The sequence below is a fragment of the Chrysemys picta genome, chromosome 11, assembly GCF_011386835.1.
Source record: "Chrysemys picta bellii isolate R12L10 chromosome 11, ASM1138683v2, whole genome shotgun sequence".
NCBI lineage: Eukaryota > Metazoa > Chordata > Testudines > Emydidae > Chrysemys > Chrysemys picta.
The window spans coordinates 31,064,391-31,085,371 of record NC_088801.1 but is presented as its reverse complement, the minus strand read 5'-3'; the positions used below and the strand labels follow the sequence as shown (position 1 = coordinate 31,085,371).

Here is a 20,981-nt window from a genome sequence, read left to right as displayed (position 1 = left end):
ACAGGACTTATCCAAGGTTGTCAAGTAAAATTTACTGTGATAACGTTATTTTTTTTTCTTTTCCTAACCTTTGAACATATGTCTTTGAAACATTTATGTTACCTTTATTTTTTTTTCAATTTAATTTCCCTGAGTTGTTTTTTGTCTTCAAGGAATAAAAGGGAAATCCAGTACATGAGATTCTATGCTGTATTCATGGAGGTGCGTGCAGCATAGAAAGTGCAACCCAGAGTGTGGGTGGGGAGCAGGGAAAAGTTTATTTAAACCACTTTTTGTGTCTTTCCAATTGTGGGCTACTCTAGGGGCCAAAACAGCACCCAGTGTAACTCAGATAGCCCTAGTGTTACAGCAGCCTCTCCATGGTAGCCTGTGGTTTGCAATGCAAGCCAGAATGACCATAGCAGAATTTCCTATGACTCCCACCCCCAGCACACGCTGTGCACTGGGGCATAGGCAGCCCAATGCAGTGTGTGAGCCAGGCCTGAGAGGCCTGTTTATGGCCTTATAAATTCCTTGAATTAAGACTTTGGATTTGCAGAGTTTACAAAGTCTGCAAGGAAGGATGGTCCTGCAGAGCTGAACATCTATAAATGAGGCTCTGAGGGTATGTCTACACTAACTAAAAACCCACAGCTGGCCTGTGCCAGCTGACTCAGGCTCGCAGGGCTCGGGATGAGGGGCTGTTTCACGGCAGTGTAGACTTCTGGGATTAGGCTGCAGCCCAAGCTCTGGGACCCTCCCTCCCCACAGGTCTTAAAGCCCGGGTTCCAGCCTGAGTCCAGAATTCTACACTGCAATAAAACAGCCCCTTAGCCCAAGCCCTGAGAGCCCGAGTCAGCTGGCACAGACCAGCCGAGGGTTTTTAATTGCAGTGTAGACATACCTGAGGGAGAGAAATGCATAAGAAAAGTTATTTACTGAAAAATTAAATCTGTTTGCACAGATGCAAGCTGTGATACTGATCTTGCAAACAGTTATGTGCAAAAGTAACTGGACTGACATTAGTGATTTACTTCAAATGGAATGTTTTCAGCTCCTTTTGGATCTCCTGCAGAACTTTAGTAATGTAGGGATATTATCAACTTAAACTGTCGGATCTCCTATGTCCTAGTCCAGGGGTAGGCAACCTATGGCACGTGTGCCAAAGGTGGCACGTGTGCTGATTTTCAGTGGCACTCTCACTGGCTGGTTCCTGGCCACCAGTCCGGGGAGCTCTGCATTTTAATTTAATTTTAAATGAAGCTTCTTAAACATTTTTAAAACCTTATTTACTTTACATACAACAATAGTTTAGTTATGTATTATAGACTTATAGAAAGAGACCTTCTAAAAATGTTAAAATGTATTACTGGCACAACCTTAAATTAGAGTGAATAAATGAAGACTCGGCACACCACTTCTGAAAGGTTACCGACCCCTGTCCTAGTCCTTAGTTGTCTCTACTCAGAGCAACACCCCAAATCCTCTTATGTCTTGATTGAAGTTAGCAAGATCCCTTTGCCAGCCTGAGTACACTTTATGCATGGTTCTAGCATTAGAGTTTATGGTAACTCAGAAGAGCACTGTCTTTCTGTACCGGTTTCTGGAACATGCCAGCTTGTTACAGAGATACAGATTGAATTTACTTTCTTGAGTTTAAAAGGCAGGCCTAGGCTAGATTGTTCTCTTCTGGCCAAAATGTCCTCATTACATTCCTTTAACATGTTTCAGAGCTGGTTTTCAGATAAATGAGCCTCAAAGTTCAATTGGCTGCTATTTCAGTCTTTTTTTTTTTTTAAACCTATTGAAGTTTTTTTTAAGATTGAGTAAAATGATTGAGTTAAAATATTCTGCTAGAATAACCACATTATTTAGCGATGTCAATACAGTGAGTTACGAACACCAGAGTTATGAACTCACCAGTCAACCACGCACCTCCTTTGGAACCGGAAGTACACAATCATGCAGTAGCAGAGACCTCCCTCACCCCCACCCAAAAAAAGCGCAAATTCAGTAAGGTATTGTGTTAAACATAAACTACTAAAAAAATAAAGGGAAAGTTTAAAAAAAATATTTGACAAGGTAAGGAAACTGTTTCTGTGCTTGTTTCATTTAAATTAAGAGGGTTAAAAGCAGCATTTTTCTTCTGCATAGTAAAGTTTCAAAGCTGTATTAAGTCAGTGTTCAGTTCTAAACTTTTGAAAGAACCACCATAACATTTTGTTTAGAGTTACGAACATTTCAGAGTTAGGAACAACCTCTGTTCCTAAGGGGATCATTACTCTGAGCTTCTACTGTATGTTCCAGACAAACTTGATTAAATCAGTTGAATCAGATTGGCATTGTTTACATACAAGAAAGTATATTTTCTTGGTCGCAGTAACTCTGTGAGCTGCCACCATGCTGGTGACTGGTACATCGGGGTTAAAATGTCTCCAAAAACGCTTTTGATGATGATGACTGAGTTCCACCTTAACTATTCCTCTAATCAATCATTTTTCTCCATCTTCATCTGATATTGGTAGGGTCTTACTCCATGAAATAAATCTCTTAGTTTTTATCTGGAACAGATAAAGATATTTAGAAAGTCCATTCAGTTGTTTATCTTTTTGACATGGTGAAACTATGGATATAACTTTTTGGTTAAAGAGAGAGAAAGGTTGAATCTTCTGTCATGTACAGTTTTAATATTTTTTGCTTGCATTAGTTATCTGATTAGGTGTCCGCAATTATATCCTACTTCAGATTGACTTTTCTTCATGCAGTTTACTGTATTTTTACAAAACAGTATTAGGCCACTTGTATATACTACAGCACAAAGAAACTACATAAAAATTGTCTACAAACTGCAATTTATACTCTCTTGCAAGAAGAATTAGATTTGACTCTTTAATAAAGAAAGGATTGTTACTTAATATAACTACTAAGTTATTAGTCCACTTCTTTCATCTCCATCACTTTTTGGTTGTTGGTTTTGATAGGGAAGAGTCCCTACATCTTTCTTAGAGCCCTGAGGACACCATCATTTCCCCTCATATATTCAATACCCTCACTCAGTTGAGGGCTCTTGCACAACCACCATAATTCCAGTCTTGGAAAGTCTGGTTAGAAATAAGCAATTTCTCTTCTTCAATATTTACCTCTGCACATTCCTGCTTATAGGATGTACACACATGCATACTCAGCTTGGAGCCATCTAAAAGAACAGTGGGCTATGTGAGCTCTCCTTTATGGGTTTAGCTATTCAAACCATAAGCTTTCAAAAGGATAAGCCACCTCTACAGTACTCATTCACTTCCAATAGAATATGGCTGTGGATGTAAGGACCATCTTTATGGTGCCCTCACTGTTTTTAGGCAGAATTTCTGCATTTGCCTGTAGTTTTAGTTTAGTTTAGAATGTAGTGTAGTAAATTTTGAAGTTGTTTTATTTGACTTATTTTGATTTAGACTGCTCTTTGGGGCCCTTCCATGCTCCAGAACTGTGGTTCTCAAGTGTTGCCTTTACTGGTTCCCTTACCTTTGAACCATGCCTAATCCAGAAGGGTGGGTATAAGAAGTATCCAGCAGGCAGCAATGAAGTGTCAGTGACTGATCAACACATTTTCTGCCTCTTTTGTTTTGGTAAGGATCATTCTTCAGCTCCATGGTCTGTCTGTGCAGCCTTTATGCACAAAGCCTGAAAGCAGAGAAGCGCTTCTAAATATTTTCCTTATGCAAGAAGTCTTGAATCCTGGATCAGCCTCCTTCTAACTAGAGTCCTACTAGTTTCCAGGATTTTCTAGCTCTACCTTCAGTCCCATCTTGATTCCAGGGTCTATTAATTATGTGTTGACTTCAGAAGATGCTTGGTCAGTGCTGAATCTTTGTAAGCTCCAGGAGTTTCTTCTGTTCCAAGGCTTATATTGGTGATGATGCCCTCCACATCATTAGAGACTTTGGTATCTTCTTCCAGCAAGGAGGCCATAGTTCATCAAGGTTTCTTTGGAACCAACAGAATTTTCAAGGCATTCAGCTGCCAAGACTGTTGTTGGTTGTGAGGTTGCCTCAATTCATTTTTCCTCAGCATAGTCAGAGTTGGTAAGCGGGCTACCATCTAGATAGCACATTACATCAGTGCTCCAGGATCTGCAATGGCTACCTATGAGCTTCCAGACAAATTTTAAGGTTTAGGTTTTGACCTATAAAGCCCTAAATGGCCTGGGACCTGCCTACCTGAGATACTGTCTGTCCCTCTGTGATACACTGCCACAGCTGTGCTAGGTCTCCCTCCATAGGCTTGGCAGGGCTTCCTCCATATGGGCCTTGGGGTTCTGCTATGCCCTTTCATCCCTCATTTGACATAGCATAGATTTGCTGATTTTCAGGGCATGCTGCATGGCCCATTTGTTTTACCTAGCATTTGACCCTTTGAGGTAAGGTGACTGAGGTATGGTTGTCTGTGCATGTTTGATTATGTGCTGCTGTTTATTTAAAAAATGACAAAAAATAATTGGCAGAACATGCATATTTTGTGAATGGGCACTTTTTATTTATTCTAAATAAAATAGAAATAAAATAATAAAATACTGAGGTGCTAGGTCTTCTCTTGGCTGCCCAAGAATAAGATATGGCTTAGATGACTCATCTAAGCCATCAGATGGTGGCGCTGTTGTCCAAATGCCAGAAAAAGCATCATGTATCGAAGGATAGGCCTCTATGGATGAGCAGTTTTGATCTGAGGAGACTGTCCTAAAAATGAGATTGGTTTGCTACCCAGATCTGTAGTTACTTCACATAGTGGCCTAGCTAGTGATAGATTGCTGAGAACAGATGCTCGGTGCTGTGAAGGAGTGCAGAACAAACTACTTCAGTGCAAGAAGGAGTCTATGGGAGCCTGCTATTTGTTGAAGTGGACAATGATCTCTGCATAAGCTGTAATCAATAGGCATTCACAAACGAAATAACCTATGTTGAAATTTTGGGCTAGTCAATTCAGTTCAGAGGAGTCAGGGGATCTATGCTATTATCCCTAAGCAGCTATTTCTGCTCACTTAGATTCTTCTATTGTGTTCTGCCTGATGTCATCTTATGATGGTTCTTGAAGGGACATACGTGTGTATTTCTGTCAATCCCATAAGCTGTTCCATCTTTTGACTTGAACTTAGTGCTTACAAGATTGACAGCACCATGTTCAGGACTCCTGGCAGACTGCTGTCTGTCTTATATATCACATCTGAATTTCTGCAAAATGTTAATGAATCCTCTTACCCTCTACCAAAAGCTCCAGCCAGGACTGTTCCCACTGTGGAGATTAAGCAAAGCTATCATTTGTGGGTATCTAGACATATCTTTCTGCAGGACCACTCTTTTTTGATTTGGAATCTCACCCTGGTGCTTGTTCTAGGAGATCAGCTCTGCAATCATTGTTTAATTAACCCTTCTCAGTCCACCTCCTGAGAGATTGTAGTGCTAGTTCCTCTCTTAAATAGCTAGTTTACTAGTCATATTGAGAGGAAATTATTGGAGAAAGAGGAGTTATTTGTCAATAACTCTTGTTTTGCTCCTGCATTTCCACATTTCTCACCTCTTGTGGCCCCCCATTTCCCTGCTTCTTCCGAGTTTTCTGAGATTGTTGGATTCAGTGGAAGGAACTGAGGGGAGATGAAGTCACACATACTTTTTATAACCTGGAGACCAATCATTTAGACCCACAGCGGGTCCCATTGCTTTTCAGAATGGTTCAAAGTTTGGCATGGGCACACTTACATCTCACAAATGTGGAGCTGCACAAGGAATATGTTTAAAGGACAACTGTTCCTTGGTAAGAACTTTTCTCCACGCCAGTCCATTTCACTCCAACTTCATTCCAGTTAGATAGTATCAACTATTTGACTAATAAGTATTTTCATGTAATGTTATTTAGGTTGCTATTGTTGCTGAAATTGATCCAGCTAGAATGGTGGCTGATACAGTGGCATCTAAAGCTAAAATGGGCATTGGAACTGAAGAAGAAGAATGTGTTCTTCAAAGACCACTGTTTACATTGCATACATACAGTGAACAACAGGTAATTGCCTATCTTGTAGAGACTGTGTACAAATTCCATTAACAGAAAGATTAATAATAGAAAGTTATTGTCATGTGTGAAACCAAAAACACTGGAAAGAAACCAGTAGGGCTGTTGATTAATCGCAGTTAACTCATGCATATAACTCTAAAAAATTAATTGTGATTAAAAAAATTAATCACAGTTTAATTGTCCTGTTAAACAATAGACTACCAATTGAAATTTATTAAATATTTTGGATGTTTTTCTACATTTTCAAATATATTGATTTCAATTACAACACAGAATACAAAGTGCTCACTTTATATTATTTTTATTACAAATATTTGCACTGTAAAAATTATAAACAGAAGAAATATATTTTTCAATTCACCTCATACAAGTACCGTAGTGCAATCTCTTTATCATGGAAAGCGCAATTTACAAATGTAGATTATTTTTGTTACGTAACTGCACTCAAAAACAAAGCAATGTAAAACTTTAGAACCTACAAGTCCACTCAGTCCTACTTCTTGTTCAACCAATCGCTAAGAGAAACAAGTTTGTTTACATTTACGGGCGTTAATGCTGCCCACTTCTTATTTACAATGTCACCTGAAAGTGAGAACAGATAATGACATGGCACTTTTGTAGCCAGCATTGCTAGGTATTTACATGCCAGATATGCTAAACATTCATATGCCCCTTCATGCTTTGGCCACCATTCCAGAGGACATGCTTCCATGCTGATGACACTCATTAAAAACATAATGCGTTAATTAAACTTGTGACTGAACTCCTTGGGGGAGAATTGTATGTCTCCTGCTCTGTGTTTTACCTGCATTCTGCCATATATTTCATATTATAGCAGTCTCAGATGATGATCCAGCATGTTGTTCGTTTTAAGAACACTTTCACTGCAGATTTGACAAAATGCAAAGAAGGTACCCGTCTGAGATTTCTCAAGATAGCTACAGCACTCGACCCAAGGTTTAAGAATCTGAAGAGCCTTCCAAAATCTGAGGAGGACGGGGTGTGGAGCATGTTTTCAGAAGTCTTAAAAGAGCAACACTCCGATGCGAAACCTACAGAACCCAAACCACCAAAAAAGAAAATCAGCCTTCTGCTGGTGGCATCTAACTCAGATGATGGAAATGAACATGCGTCGGTCTGTGCTGCTTTGGATTGTTACCAAGCAGAACCTGTCATCAGCATGGATGCATATTCTCTGGAATGATGGTTGAAGCATGAAGGGACATAGGAATCTTTAGCACATCTGGCGTGTAAATATCTTGCAACGCCGGCTACAACAGTGCCATGCGAATGCCTGTTCTCACTTTCAGGTGACATTGTAAACAAGAAGCAGACAGCATTATCTCCTGCAAATGTAAACAGACCTGTTTGTCTGAGCGATTGGCTGAACAAGAAGGAGGTCTGAGTGGACTTGTAGGCTCTAAAGTTTTACATTGTTTTATTTTTGAATGCAGTTATTTTTTGTACATAATTCTACATTTGTAAGTTAAACTTTCATGATAAAGAGATTGCAATACAGTATTTGTATTCAGTGTATTGAAAAATACTATTTCTTTTATTTTTACAATGCAAATATTTATAATAAAAAATAAATATAAAGTGAGAACTGTACACTTTGTATTCTGTGTTGTAATTAAAATCAGTATATTTGAAAATGTGTTAAATATCCAAAAATATTTATATAAATGGTATTCTATTATTGTTTAACAACGCAATTAATCGCACAATTAATCATTACTAATTTTTAATTGTTCAGTTAATCACGATTATTTTTTTTAAATGCTTGACAGCCCTAATATCTAGTTAATATATTTAAAATTAAAAAGTAAACTCTTTAACATGTATAATGTATTTCTCTAAAGGATTGTTGTTCTTCTTCCCCCTTCTCTGATTAGTATTGTGTTATTGTGCCTTCCTCCGCAGCATGGGGCAGGGATCGCTAGCAGGAGGGTTCTCTGCCAATTGAAATCACTAAAACACAGGATTTGGGGACTTCAACAGCAGAGTCAAGGGAAGGGGTAGGGACGGTTTTGTGGCCTGCAGCATGCAGGGGGTCAGACCAGATGATCATAATGGTCCCTTCTGACCTTAAAGTCTATGAGTCTATGAGTTAAATGTTTAGGGCAGGGATTGGCAACCTTTGGCATGCAGCCTGCCAGGGTAAGCCCCTGGTGGGCCAGGTCGGTTTGTTTACCTGCCGTGTCTGCAGGTTCGGCCGATCGCAGCTCCTACTGGCCGTGGTTCACTGTCCCAGGCCACTGGGGGCTGCGGGAAGCGGTGTGGGCTGAGGGATGTGCTGGCCACTGCTTCTCGCAGCCCCTATTGGCCTGGGACAGCGAACCACAGCCAGTGGGAGCTGCGATCGGCCAAACCTGCAGACGTGGCAGGTTAACAAACCAGCCCGGCCCTGGCGTGCCGCGTGCCAAAGGCTGCCGATCCCAGGTTTAGGGTAAACTCCTGCCCTTATCGAAAACTACATCAAGTAAGAGTCACTGTTGGGTGGGTAGCTTTAAAACCGTAAGTAGTAGACGTCTTTCAATGAAATGGCAAATTATTCCATTGTCTGGGATGGCTCCTCTACAAGCCTAGTCAGGTGTAAAGGGAAAACACCAATTTAAAATAATGATACTCTTTCTCTCAGTTTGAATCAGATTGCTGAGGACATTCCCAGTTCTGCTTGAAATAGAAATTAAACAGTAGTACAACAGCATTATAGGTTGATTTATTTTTTCCCAAAAGCAATAACCATATGTTTAAAAACACTATCCACGCTCTAGAATAATGATGTGGAAAGTCTGTTTAGAAACATACACTATTGGTATACTTGTGAGGTATAACTTTTAGCCCTGCATCTGCTGAAATTAAATGATGCAGTTAGTTAAGGCTGCTAGATACTTTTCATTATGAGACCTTATTTTCAGTTTCTTATAACTTTGCCAAACTTTAAGCATTCAGATTGGATTTTTCAATGTTGAGTGTGCCATAAGCTGTGCTTTTTTTTTTTTTTTTTATTTAAGTTTCAGCAGCAATGGTTCAGCTCCTTCCAAGAAGAAGACAAAAGAAAAATAAATTGTTTTGGCCCTTTTTAAAAAAAATTGGAACTGTCTCATCGAAAAGCTCTAGTACCTCCGTATTTTGGAAAAAGGACTCAACATTTTTCAGGCAGTAACCTTGGTGTCAGGGATGTTCTCTTTGCTGTCCACGTGGAAATTCACCCAAATTTGGCCAACTTAGAAGCTTCTGTAATATCTCAGTTTGTACATGGCCAGTAGAGACTTGTTAGAGTGTAGCACCTAAATTATCCAAATATTGTGTCTGCCGTGAGTGTGCTCCATCTTTTCACAGCTCCTACATGCCAGCCGGACTATGCTCGTCCCCACAGAGTGACTGAGCATTTTCCATCCCAGGGCTGCAGGGGCAGAGCAGGATTTTTCCTGCAATGGCTCCTCCCTGACACTGTAGACCACTGTGGTATTGGGCTCAGAACTGAGAACAGTGTGGCTCTCTCTCCTGTGCCCTCAATACTCCCCTGCTGGTCCCCAGGCAATGGGGAGGAAGAAGGCACACTGGAATGTAATGGGCTGAGGAGTGAGGGGAGGGAAGGGTTGCAGGAGGCAAGGGATGGGAGTGGATAAGGAGTAGAGAGGGAGCAGGGAGGGAGTAGGAGCTGGAAGGTGTGGATTGGAACAGAGGGCAGATAATCTCCAGTGCAGCATCTGGAATTGAGCCCAGGTACCCTCAGTCTCCACATACCTCTGCTGTCAGCAACGAGCTGTGAAACCCACTGGCAAAGTGTGTATCTCATCCCCCCATCCCACCCCAGTGGCCTGTCCGCATATAGGTTAACAGGCTCCTACTGCTATCTTTTACTTCATTAGTGGAAGAGGTCTGTGCTGTGGATTTTAAGAGCTAAACCCTGTTGATGGCAGAAGCTGGGAGTCAAAATGGTTCCATATAATGGAATTTCGGTTTTGTTTTTTTAATTAGGCAATTACGTTAAAATATGTTTTTAAAAAAAGTTAAGGTTACAAAGTTAAGCACTGACAAGTTATGAAATACCAGAATTAAGATTATCTTGTGCATATGCATTATGATACAGTTTTTAACTACATGATCACATACAAATTTTCCACAGGACCCCTGTCTCATTCAGTGCTCAGGATCGCTGGTGCTCTGGAAATAAATCAGGACTGCGAAGTGAATGAGGCTGTCTTCTGTAGGACCCAGCCTCATTTTTTGCAGAAGTTGGGGATACCACCACCACCTATTCTCACAAGGGTTGTGAAGATTAATTAATATTTGTGAAACACTCAGATAACTATGGTGTGAACACCAGGGCTGGCTCTAGGCATCAGCAGTCCAAGCATGTGCTTGGGGTGGCACTTTCCAAGGGTTGGCACTCCGGCTCCCTTTTTTTTTGCTTGGAGTGCAAAAAGTGGGGAGCCGGCCCTGAGCGGAGGTGAGCTGTGGCAGTGGGGGGTGCGGGGAGGGCCGCAGGAAGTAACACTGGTGGGGGGAGGGCAGAGGAACTGCTCCCTCCCCCAGTCCATCTTCGCTCCACTGCCGCCTGCTCCTCCGAGCACGCCGCTGCTCCGCTTCTCCCCCCTCCCTCCCAGGCTTGCCACGTGAATTAGCTGTTTTGCGGCAAGCCTGGGGGGGGGGGAGAAGCGGAGTGGCGGCGGCGCGCTCTGGAGCAGGTGGAGCGGAGGTGAGCTGCGGCGGTGGGGGGCATGGGGAGGGCCGCAGGAAGTAACCCTGGGGGGGGGCCCCCAGCTCACCTCCACTCCACTCCACCTCTGCCTCCTCCCCGGAGCACACTGCCGCTTCGCTTCTCCCCCCACCTTCCCAGACAAGCCTGGGAGGGAGAGGTAGGAGGGGAAATGCGGCACGCGGGGCCAGGGATTTGGGGAAGGGGTTGGAATGGGGCGGAGTTGGGGCGGGGCCAAGGTAGCGCGGGAAAATTTTTTTGCTTGGGGCGGCAAAAAACTTGGAGCCGGCCCTGGTGAACACCATAGAAATCTCAGAAAGAAATTAGTAAATCTATCTTCAGTGCAGGGCTAGGATGGTATGCATTAAATATGTCCTGCAGCCACACATCAAATATAGAGAATAAAAAGCAATATTGAGTAACTCATAAAGCAGGGATCCTTTGGGAAAAATATATGATCATGAAGTTAAAGGTTATGCATATGTACAAGGAGACTGAAATAAAGGCGATGTTAATTTTGGCATTTTCCAACTTTTGAGTCCTTGATTTTCCAACTTGAATGATCTTTTAGCATAGGTTTTTATGTACCGGTAATATATAGAGACACACAAATATATATGTTACATTTTTGAGAAAGTATTAATACTGATATTTTGTTTCTGTTCATCATTATGATATTTTATTTTAACAGATCATTTCTGACCCTAGAGTTCGTGTTGAGCTAGCTCTTCGAGAAGCTGGACTTCATAAAACTCTTTATGCTAAAGAGATTTTACCAAAAATTCCTCCACCGAAACTTCCAAGAAGGGACATGGAATCTACAGTCTTTAAAATGTAGACTCCAGAATGGATTTCAGAACTCTTTGACTATCCTCTGGACTATAATAGGAAAATTTTTAAGAAACGTCTTTAATTTAGATAACTTTGTGAATTTAGGATACTTCATAGAATTATTTAGTTCTCAGTCAGTGCAGTCATTTAAAAATAAATGTATTTCCTATGGAATGCGCAGTAGGCCATTTAATAGTCCCCCCACAATCTTGAATAGAGATTTGGAACATCATGTTCTTTAAGAACAGTTTACTGAGAGAGTAATCTAATTATCTGTAGCCAAATCAACCCCTTATGGAAAAGCTTCAGAAAGAGTCACTGTGCATGGAACCCTGTGTTAAGATTTCCACACAGCATCATGTTTGGGATGGTGATTTCCCACATGATAAACACTGTGGGGCCCAACCCCAAACCTGATGGATCTCTGGGGATCCATGGGAGACATGGGTCATCAGCATGTTCCCTCATTGGTTCTGATCTTTGGAAGCCTTCTCCCCATTCCCACCATGGCAGCGTGGTTCCTTTGAAGCTACACTTGTAGGTAGTCTCCCCCTTGGCCACAGTAGCATCTGAGCATTCCCCAGGAAACTCTGTGGGAAAGGTTATATAATTTGGGATCCTGCCCCCAGATTTACCCTTTTTCAGCCTCCCCCAGTGAAGGCCCTAGAGAGGGCTCCACTGGGTGTGTGATAGTGTTGAGCCTCTTCCCTGCAGAAGACGTGAGATCTGCATGTGGAGGGCTCTTCGCACACACATCACACAGAATACAATCTGGCACTTGGCAAACGGCATTTTGAAGAAATATTTTTTTGTGTTAATTGGCAACACAAATCTAACATAACTTCACAAAAGAGTCATTTTAGATGGTAATATAGTACATAGATGCATCCCACATAACTTTCATATCAGGTTATATTACCTGAGAATTTGATTTTTTAATTACAAAAACGTCATTATCATAAATGCTTCTATTATTCCTTCATTATTATAAGAGGAAACTTAACCTTTCTCTAAAATTAGAAACCAATTTGGTGCATCATGTTTACTGCAAACCAATCATCCAAACAATTTCATTTCGCAATTTAGTCATTCAGAATATATTATAAAATTAGAAATAACATTTTAGCTCTAGGATCTATATATATTTTTTTTAAAGGAATTTTTTCATTTACATGAAAGGGAAATTGAAAAGTAATTCTGTATAACTCCTCGCTTTTTCTAACCTTACATAACATGCGTGTAACATGTATGAAAATAAGAAGTATCAAATATGCACCTAGCAACCTAATCACCATTCAAGAAACTATTTGCATATGACTGAGAATAAGGTCTTTTTATTTCATTTTACATTACTTGTCAAATAATATATACACATTGAAATTTCTTATTCAACCTTTCATAAAATACATACATTGTATGGATCATGCTGTAGTAAGGGACAATAAATATTAGAATAAAAATAGGATGTATTCAATTCCCTATCGATCAGGTTACATATGTCCCTAGTTACCATAGTCTCTGAATTACTCCGTCATTAATGGATTGTACACTCACAATGCCCCAGTGATGTAGGAAGCACTTCCCCATTTTACATATGAGGAACTAAGGCACAGTGCAGATTAAGTGATTTGGGATGTCTGCGTCTGAGCCAGGAGCTGAACCTGGTCCTTTGGGACCCAGTCCAGTGTCTTAGTCATGTCTTCCTACTCCAGTATCTATGCTCTCCTATTGTTAGCTTGTTGTACATGTAATGTTTGGACTTGACTGCTGAGTGTTTGTGCCCAAATTACAATTCTGTGTTTATTTGTGCAACGGATGACTCCTAGAATCATAGAAATGTACGACTGGAAGAACCTCAATAGGTCATCTAGTCCAGTGTTCTGCTCTCAGGCAGGAATAAGTATTATCTAGACCAGTGTTTTTCAACCTGGGGGTTGGGAATGAGTTTAGAGGGGTCGCATATGAAGGTAAGAAAAAACATTTGTGTGCCAGATCAAAGTTTATTTTTACATAGAAACAAACTATAAATTCACTTCTTATGAATTACGAGTCTTACAATCATGATATAGCATATTTTTGGGTAAAAAATTTCTCTACTAATATAAGAATATAGGAACTGAAATTACTCAATATATTTGCGTAGATATTTAAAAGATTCATTTATTAATGCTGGTGGGCCAATATTATTCATAATTTACTTAATATTTAAGGTAGTGGGTTTCAATTTTTTCAAGTCTTGGTATAGGGGCTCACAATATATATATATATTTTTTTAAGTCCAAGGGTGTTACCTTCACAAAAAGGTTGAGAAAAGGCTGATCTAGGCCATCCCTGACAGGTGTTTGTCTAAACTGTTCTTAAACACCTCCAATGATGGTGATTCTACAACCTCCCTATGTAATTTGTTCCAGAGCTTAACTACACTTACAGTTAGGCAGTTACCTAAATCTTCCTTTCTGCAATATAACCCATCACTTCTTGTCCTGTTCTCAGTGATTAATGAGAACAATTTATCACCCTCCTCTTTATAACAATCTTTTATGTAGTTGAAGACGGTTATCATGTCGCCCTTCAGTCTTCTCTTCTCCAGAATAAGCAAACCCAATTTTTTCAGTCTTTCCTTGAAAACCATGTTTTCTAGATCTTTAATCATTTTCATTGCTCTCGTCTGGGCTTTCTCCAACTTGTCCATATTTTTCCCGAAATATGGTGCCCAGAACGGGACATAATACTTCAGTTGAGGCCTTATCAGTGCCGAGTACAGTGATAGAATTACTTCTCTTGTCTTGCTTACAGCACTCCTACTAATACATCCCAGCATAATGTTTGTGTTTTTTGCAACTGTTTTATATTGTTGTCTCGTATTTAGTTTGTGATCCACTATAACCCACAGATCCTTTTCTGCAGTACTCCTTCCTAGGCAATCATTTCACATTTGTTTTTGTGAAACTGATTATTCCTTCCTAACTGTAGTACTTTGCATTTGTCCTTATTGAATTTCCTCCCATTTATTTCAGACCATTTCTCCAGTTTGTCAAGATCACTTTGAATTCTAATCCCATCCTCCAAAGCACTTGAAACCTCTCCCAGCTTGGAATCATCTGAAAACTTTAAAAGTGTATACTCTATGCCATTATCCTAATAATTTATGAAGATATTGAATAGAAGTGGACCTATAACAGATCCCAGTGGGACCCCAGTAGACATGTCCTTCCAGCTTGATTGTGAACCATTGATAACTATTCTCTGAGTATGCTTTTCCAATCAGTTGTGCACTCACCTTATAGTAGGTTCCTCTAGGCTATATTTCTCTAGTGTTTTTATGAGAAAGTCATGCAAGATAGTACCAAAAGTAGGGCGGGCAATTAATCAAAGTTAATGGCTGGGATTAATTGAAAACAAAATGAACGTGTTAATCACATACCTCTCTGCAGGGAGGGCTAAAGCCACAGCCCACAGCTCCAGAGGTGGTGGGGGAGAGGCTGAAGCCCCAGCCCAGAGCTCTGCAGGCAGCAGCAGCGACAGGGCTGAAGCCCCAGCACAGAGCTCAGTGGGCAGCGGCGGTGGGGCTGAAGTCCCAGCCCAGAGCTCGGCGGGTGGCAGTGGCCTGAGGAGTCCCAAGTGGGGCTAAAACCGTAAGCCCCACACCTTAAGAGGGGCTGAAACCCAGAGCCCCGAGCAGGGCTGAAGCCCAGAGCCCCATGCCCCAAGCCTCCCACCCCAAGCAGGGCTGAAGGTAGGGGTCACAATTTTTTTTTTAAGTCTAAATGGGGTCCCCAGCAGAAAAAGTTTGAGAAACACTGCCATAGGGAACAGGGGCTTGGCAAGCTCAGCCTCCCTGCACCAGCCTCTGCATGCCGAATCCCTGAGGTAAAGGCCATCCTCCCTTGCAAACAAGGGCTCACTCAGCTGAAAGGAGTTATGTAACAATAATAATAATTCTACATTTGTAAGTTAAACTTTCACGATAAAGAGATTGCACTATGTATGAGGTGAATTGAAATACTATTTCTTTTATCTTTTTTACAGTGCAAATGTTTGTAATCAAAAATAATATAAAGTGAGCACTGTACACAGTGCTAACTTTCTGTCTTCTTACACTTGGGTAGAACAAGGTGTGGAATTCTAGCTGGTCCCTGTTTATGAGCATAAGGTGTCTGAATAAATACTGCCCAGATTGGCCCTTAGTTTGTTGATGGTAGATTTGAGTTTGTGATAGCTTGTACCATTATTGACTTGCTGCAATTTGGCTGACAGAATTTATTTTCTTAGCCGGAGAACAACTTATTTGTTACAGTGAAGTCTTGTAATATACTATATTTCTATGAATAAAAAAATTAGGCGGTCAGTAAATAGCATAAATGTTAATCAGTGATTAAAGGTCAAGTATCTAACTGGCACAGAATCTTTTTGGCAGAGAATTCTCACAGGGCCGGCTCCAGGCACCAGCAAAAGAAGCAGGTGCCTGGGGCGGCCAATAGAAAAGGGCAGCAGTCCGTCCATCCGTTGGGGCGGCACATCCGGGTCTGCGGTGGCAATTCGGCGGTGGGTCCTTCAGTCCCTCTCTCCGTCTTCGGTGGCAGCTCAATTGGGCTTCTTTTTTTTTTCTTCGCCACTTGGGGCGGCAAAAAAGCTGGAGTCGGCCCTGATTCTACATATGCCCATGTACGCTTTCTCAGTCTATTACCATTTGCAGGCAAAAAGGAAAGTGTGAGTGATTGTGATGCGAGTTGTAATGATCCCTTCCAAAACCAGAAAGGCCTTTACAGTAATGGTTGACATTTTGAAAATGAACTTCCCAAGGACATAGTTTTCTGAACTCTGTAAGCTGTTAACTGAAAGCATTATAGAGCATCAAACTTCACATTTGCAACAGAGAAATCATTTTACTCTAATCATTAAGCTGAAGGCAAAATAGACAAAATAATGTTCTTGCTAACCACAAAGCACTCTGAAAAAATGAAGAATTCACTATAATTGTTTAGCTTAATAATTAAGTATATGGTTTTCTAAGCTATAACATACTCCCCTTAACGATTTTGGGGATAAATTAAATTACTGCATGCATTTTGGTAGTGTGGTTTTAGATGAATCCTGTAAGGAAATTACAATTGTTGTTGCTAGGTGGTACAGGGGTCATTGCAATAGTCTTTAACCTCTGCAGAACTGAGTTCGAATTCTAGTGGGAAACTGTTTATAATGGTCTAATTTCTATTCCTAGAGGACATTGGTCCATGTCCCATTATCCATTAGCTTAAATCCAAGGTATGAATAAGACTGAAAACTAAGGACCAATCTGCCCCCACTGGAGTTGATGGGATTTGGGGAATCATAGAAATGTAGGGCTGGAGGGGAACTCAAAGTCATCAAGTCTAGCCTTCTGTGCTGTGGCAGGACCAAGTAAACCTAGACCATCCCTGACTGTTATTTGTCCAGCCTGTTTTTAAAAACCTCCAATGCTAGGGATTCCACAACCTCCTTTGGAAACCTGTTCCAGAGCTTAAGTATCCTTTTTTCCTAATATTTAGTCTAAATCTCCCTTGCTGCAGATTAAGCCCACTACTTCTTGACCTACCTTCAATGGACATGTACAACAATTGATCCCCATCCTCTTTATAGCAGCCCTTAACATATCTGAAGACTGTTATCAGGTCTCAGTGTTCTTTTCTCAAGACTAAACATGCCCAGTTTTTTTAACCTTTCCTCATAGGTTAGGTTTTCTAAACCTTCTGTCATTTTTTTTTATTACTCTCCTCTGGACTCTTTCCAATTTGTTCACATCTTTCCTGAAGTGTGGAACCCAGAATTGGACACAGTACTCCAGCTGAGGCCTCACCATGGCCGAGTAGATTGGTGCAATTAACACACATTCCTTATATAGAACTCTCTTATTAATACACCTCAGAATGATATTAGCTTTATTTTTCAACTTTATCACATTCATAGATTCATAGATTCTAGGACTGGAAGGGACCTCGAGAGGTCATCGAGTCCAGTCCCCTGCCCTCATGGCAGGACCAAATACTGTCTAGACCATCCCTGATAGACATTTATCTAACCTACTCTTAAATATTTCCAGAGATGGAGATTCCACAACCTCCCTAGGCAATTTATTCCAGTGTTTAACCACCCTGATAGTTAGGAACTTTTTCCTAATGTCCAACCTAAACCTCCCTTGCTGCAGTTTAAGCCCATTGCTTCTTGTTCTATCCTTAGAGGCTAAGATGAATAAGTTTTCTCCCTCCTTCTTATGACACCCTTTAGATATCTGAAACATGCTATCATGTCCCCTCTCAGTCTTCTCTTTTCCAAACTAAACAAACCAAATTCTTTCAGCCTTCCTTCATAGGTCATGTTCTCAAGATTAATCATTCTTGTTGCTCTTCTCTGGACCCTTTCCAATTTCTCCACATCTTTCTTGAAATGCGGCGCCCAGAACTTGTCACAATACTCCAGCTGAGGCCTAACCAGCACAGAGTAGAGCAGAAGAATGACTTCTCGTGTCTTGCTCACAACACACCTGTTAATGCATCCCAGAATCATGTTTGCTTTTTTTGCAACAGCATCACACTGTTGACTCATATTTAGCTTGTGGTCCACTATAACCCCTAGATCCCTTTCTGCTGTACTCCTTCCTAGACAGTTTCTTCCCATTCTGTATGTGTGAAACTGATTTTTCCTTCCTAAGTGGAGCACTTTGCATTTGTCTTTGTTAAACTTCATCCTGTTTACCTCAGACCATTTCTTCAATTTGTCCAGATCATGTTGAATTATGACCCTGTCCTCCAAAGCAGTTGCAATCCCTCCCAGTTTGGTATCATCTGCAAACTTAATAAGCGTACTTTCTATGTCAATATCTAAGCCATTGATGAAGATATTGAACAGAGCTGGTCCCAAAATAAATCCCTGAGGAACCCCACTTCTTATACCTTTCCAGCAGGATTGGGAGCCATTAATAACAACTCTCTTACTACGGTTATCCAGCCAGTTATGCACCCACCTTATAGTAGCCCCATCTAAATTGTATTTGCCTAGTTTATCAATAAGAATATCATGCGAGACCGTATCAAATGCCTTACTAAAGTCTAGGTATACCACATCCACCGCTTCTCCCTTATCCACAAGACTCGTTATCTTATCAAAGAAAGCTATCAGATTGGTTTGACACTATTTGTTCTTTACAAATCTGTGCTGGCCTATTCCCTATCACCTTACCACCTTCCAAGTGTTTGCAGATGATTTCCTTAATTACTTGCTCCATTATCTTCCCTGGCACAGAAGTTAAACTAACTGGTCTGTAGTTTCCTGGGTTGTTTTTATTTCCCTTTTTATAGATGGGCACTATATTTGCCCTTTTCCAGTCTTCTGGAATCTGTTGGCGCATGTTCAATTTTTCGTCCGCTATAACCTGCAGATCCTTTTCAGCAATACTACCACCTCGCCAATTATTCCCCATTTTGTAGGTGTGTATTTGATTTTTCCTTGCTAAGTGAAGTACATTCCTCTTGTCTTTTACTGAATTTCATCTTGTTTTCATACCAATTCTCCAATTTGTCAAGGTCATTTTGAATTCCAATCCTACCCTCGTAAATGTTTGAAACCCCTTCCAGCTTAGTGTCATCTGCAGATTTTATAAATATACTTTCCACCAGTGTTCCTTCTAATTTTTTATGTCCATGTGCAGAATGAATTTTGTTACGTGCAACAATATGGAAGTAATGTGTGACACATCCCCTTCATATTGGTGCACATAACAAAATTAATGTGGTGGGGGTGGGGCACAGGGGTCTGGAGTGTGGGAGGGGGCTCAGGGCTGGGGCGTAGAGGGGTGACGGCTCTGGCTGGGAGTGCGAGCTCTGGGGTGGGGCTGGGGATGAAGGGTTCAGGGGGTGAGAGGGGGCTCAGAACTGGGGCAGAGGGTTGGGTGCAGGGGTGAGGGCTACAGCTAGGGGTGAAGGCTCTGGGGTGGAGCTGGGGATGAGAGGTTTGGGGTGCAGGCTGCCCTGGGGCTACAGTGGGGAGAGAGGACTCCTCCCACCCCTCTCTCACAACAGCAGCTCAGGGCTGGGGGAGAGGCACCTCTCCACGGCTGCGGGAGCTCCGGCGGGGCAGGGCCAGGCCGAGGGAGGGGCTCCTCTCCCCCAGCCGCGGCAAGTCCAAGGCAGGTCTGTGTTGGGGCCGGGGGAGAGGCGCCTCTCCATGCCATGGCAGGTCCATGTTGGAGGGAGGGCACCTCTCCCCGCCGCAGCCCTGAGTCCCTGCGCAGGGCTTAATAGGCAGCTGCGTGGCCACACAGCCGTTCAGCTTACTTAGCTTTCCACTCCCTTATCCAAGTCATTAATTAAAATATTGACTAGTATTGGCCCAGGATTGACCCTATGGGAGCCCACTAGGTATGCCCTCCCAGTTTGACAGTGAACCATTGATAACTACTCTTTGATTACTGTCTTTCAGCCAGTTGTGTTCCCATCTTATACTAATTTCCTCTAGATCACATTTCCCAAATTTGCTTATGAGAATGTCATGTGGGAGTGTGTCAAATGCTTTACTAAAATCAAGATATATCACATCTATTTCTTTCCCTCTCCCCCATCCACTCAGCCAGTAATCCTATCAGAGAAGGAAATTAGGTTGGTTTGGCATGATTTGTTCTTGACAAATCCATGCTTGCTATTCTTTATCACCCTATTATCCTCCAAGTGCTTACAAATTGATTATTTAATAATTTGTTCCAGTATCTTTCTAGGTATCAAAGTTAGTCTGACTGGTCTGTAATTCCCTGGGTCCTCTTTGTTCCCCTTTTTAAAGACAGACATTTTGTTTGCCCTTCTCCAGTCTTCTTGGACCACCCCGTATCACCGTGCCGGAGTGGGTCACAACTGAAAATACCAAATTTAGGGGAAACTGCTGAGAAATAGGGCAGACACACCCCAAAACTGGTGGTTATTCCCCCATAAGATATACCAGACCAGCAACAAGAGTAACTTTCTGTTTTACCGCACTGGCTAACAAGAAGTCAGAAAAGCAGTTTCCTTAGGTATTCTAGTCCTTGTATCACCATCAAAAACACTAGACTTAATGATGAGTGGTTATTTAAAACCAATTTAATCAATCAAAGGGTTCTTCTGATCCCAAAGGACCAGCCACATACGCAGGTCAATATATAATTTAGATCTTACCCAATAATCACACTGTTGCCAATTCTTTAGTATCTAATATCTAAAGGTTTATTTATAAAAGGAAAGAAAGGTGAGAGTTAAAATTGGTTAAAGGAATCAGATACATACAATAATTGCAAAGTTGTTGGATCAGACTTGTAGCCTTATGAGTCAATAGTGTGCCCTTGTTGCCAAGAAGGCTAACGGCATTTTGGGCTGTATAAGTAGGGGCATTGCCAGCAGAT

General features: G+C 41.4%; 1 protein-coding gene across 10 annotated transcripts in view; it reads left to right on the top strand.

The window, feature by feature from the left end:
• The window catches only part of CCDC148 (coiled-coil domain containing 148), a 141,677-nt gene extending 122,322 nt beyond the window's left edge, over nucleotides 1-19,355 (top strand). For 9 of the 10 annotated variants that reach the window (XM_065560594.1, XM_065560589.1, XM_065560588.1 and 6 more), the window contains 2 exons: nucleotides 5,884-6,027; nucleotides 11,439-19,353. In XM_065560594.1, coding sequence (XP_065416666.1) covers nucleotides 5,884-6,027; nucleotides 11,439-11,585 — 291 coding nt within the window. In that variant the 3' untranslated portion in view covers nucleotides 11,586-19,353. Of the gene's footprint in view, nucleotides 1-5,883; nucleotides 6,028-11,438 lie in introns of all 10 variants that reach the window. The other variant, XM_065560595.1, reaches the window with a different exon arrangement.
• Nucleotides 19,356-20,981: the final 1,626 nt, after the last annotated feature.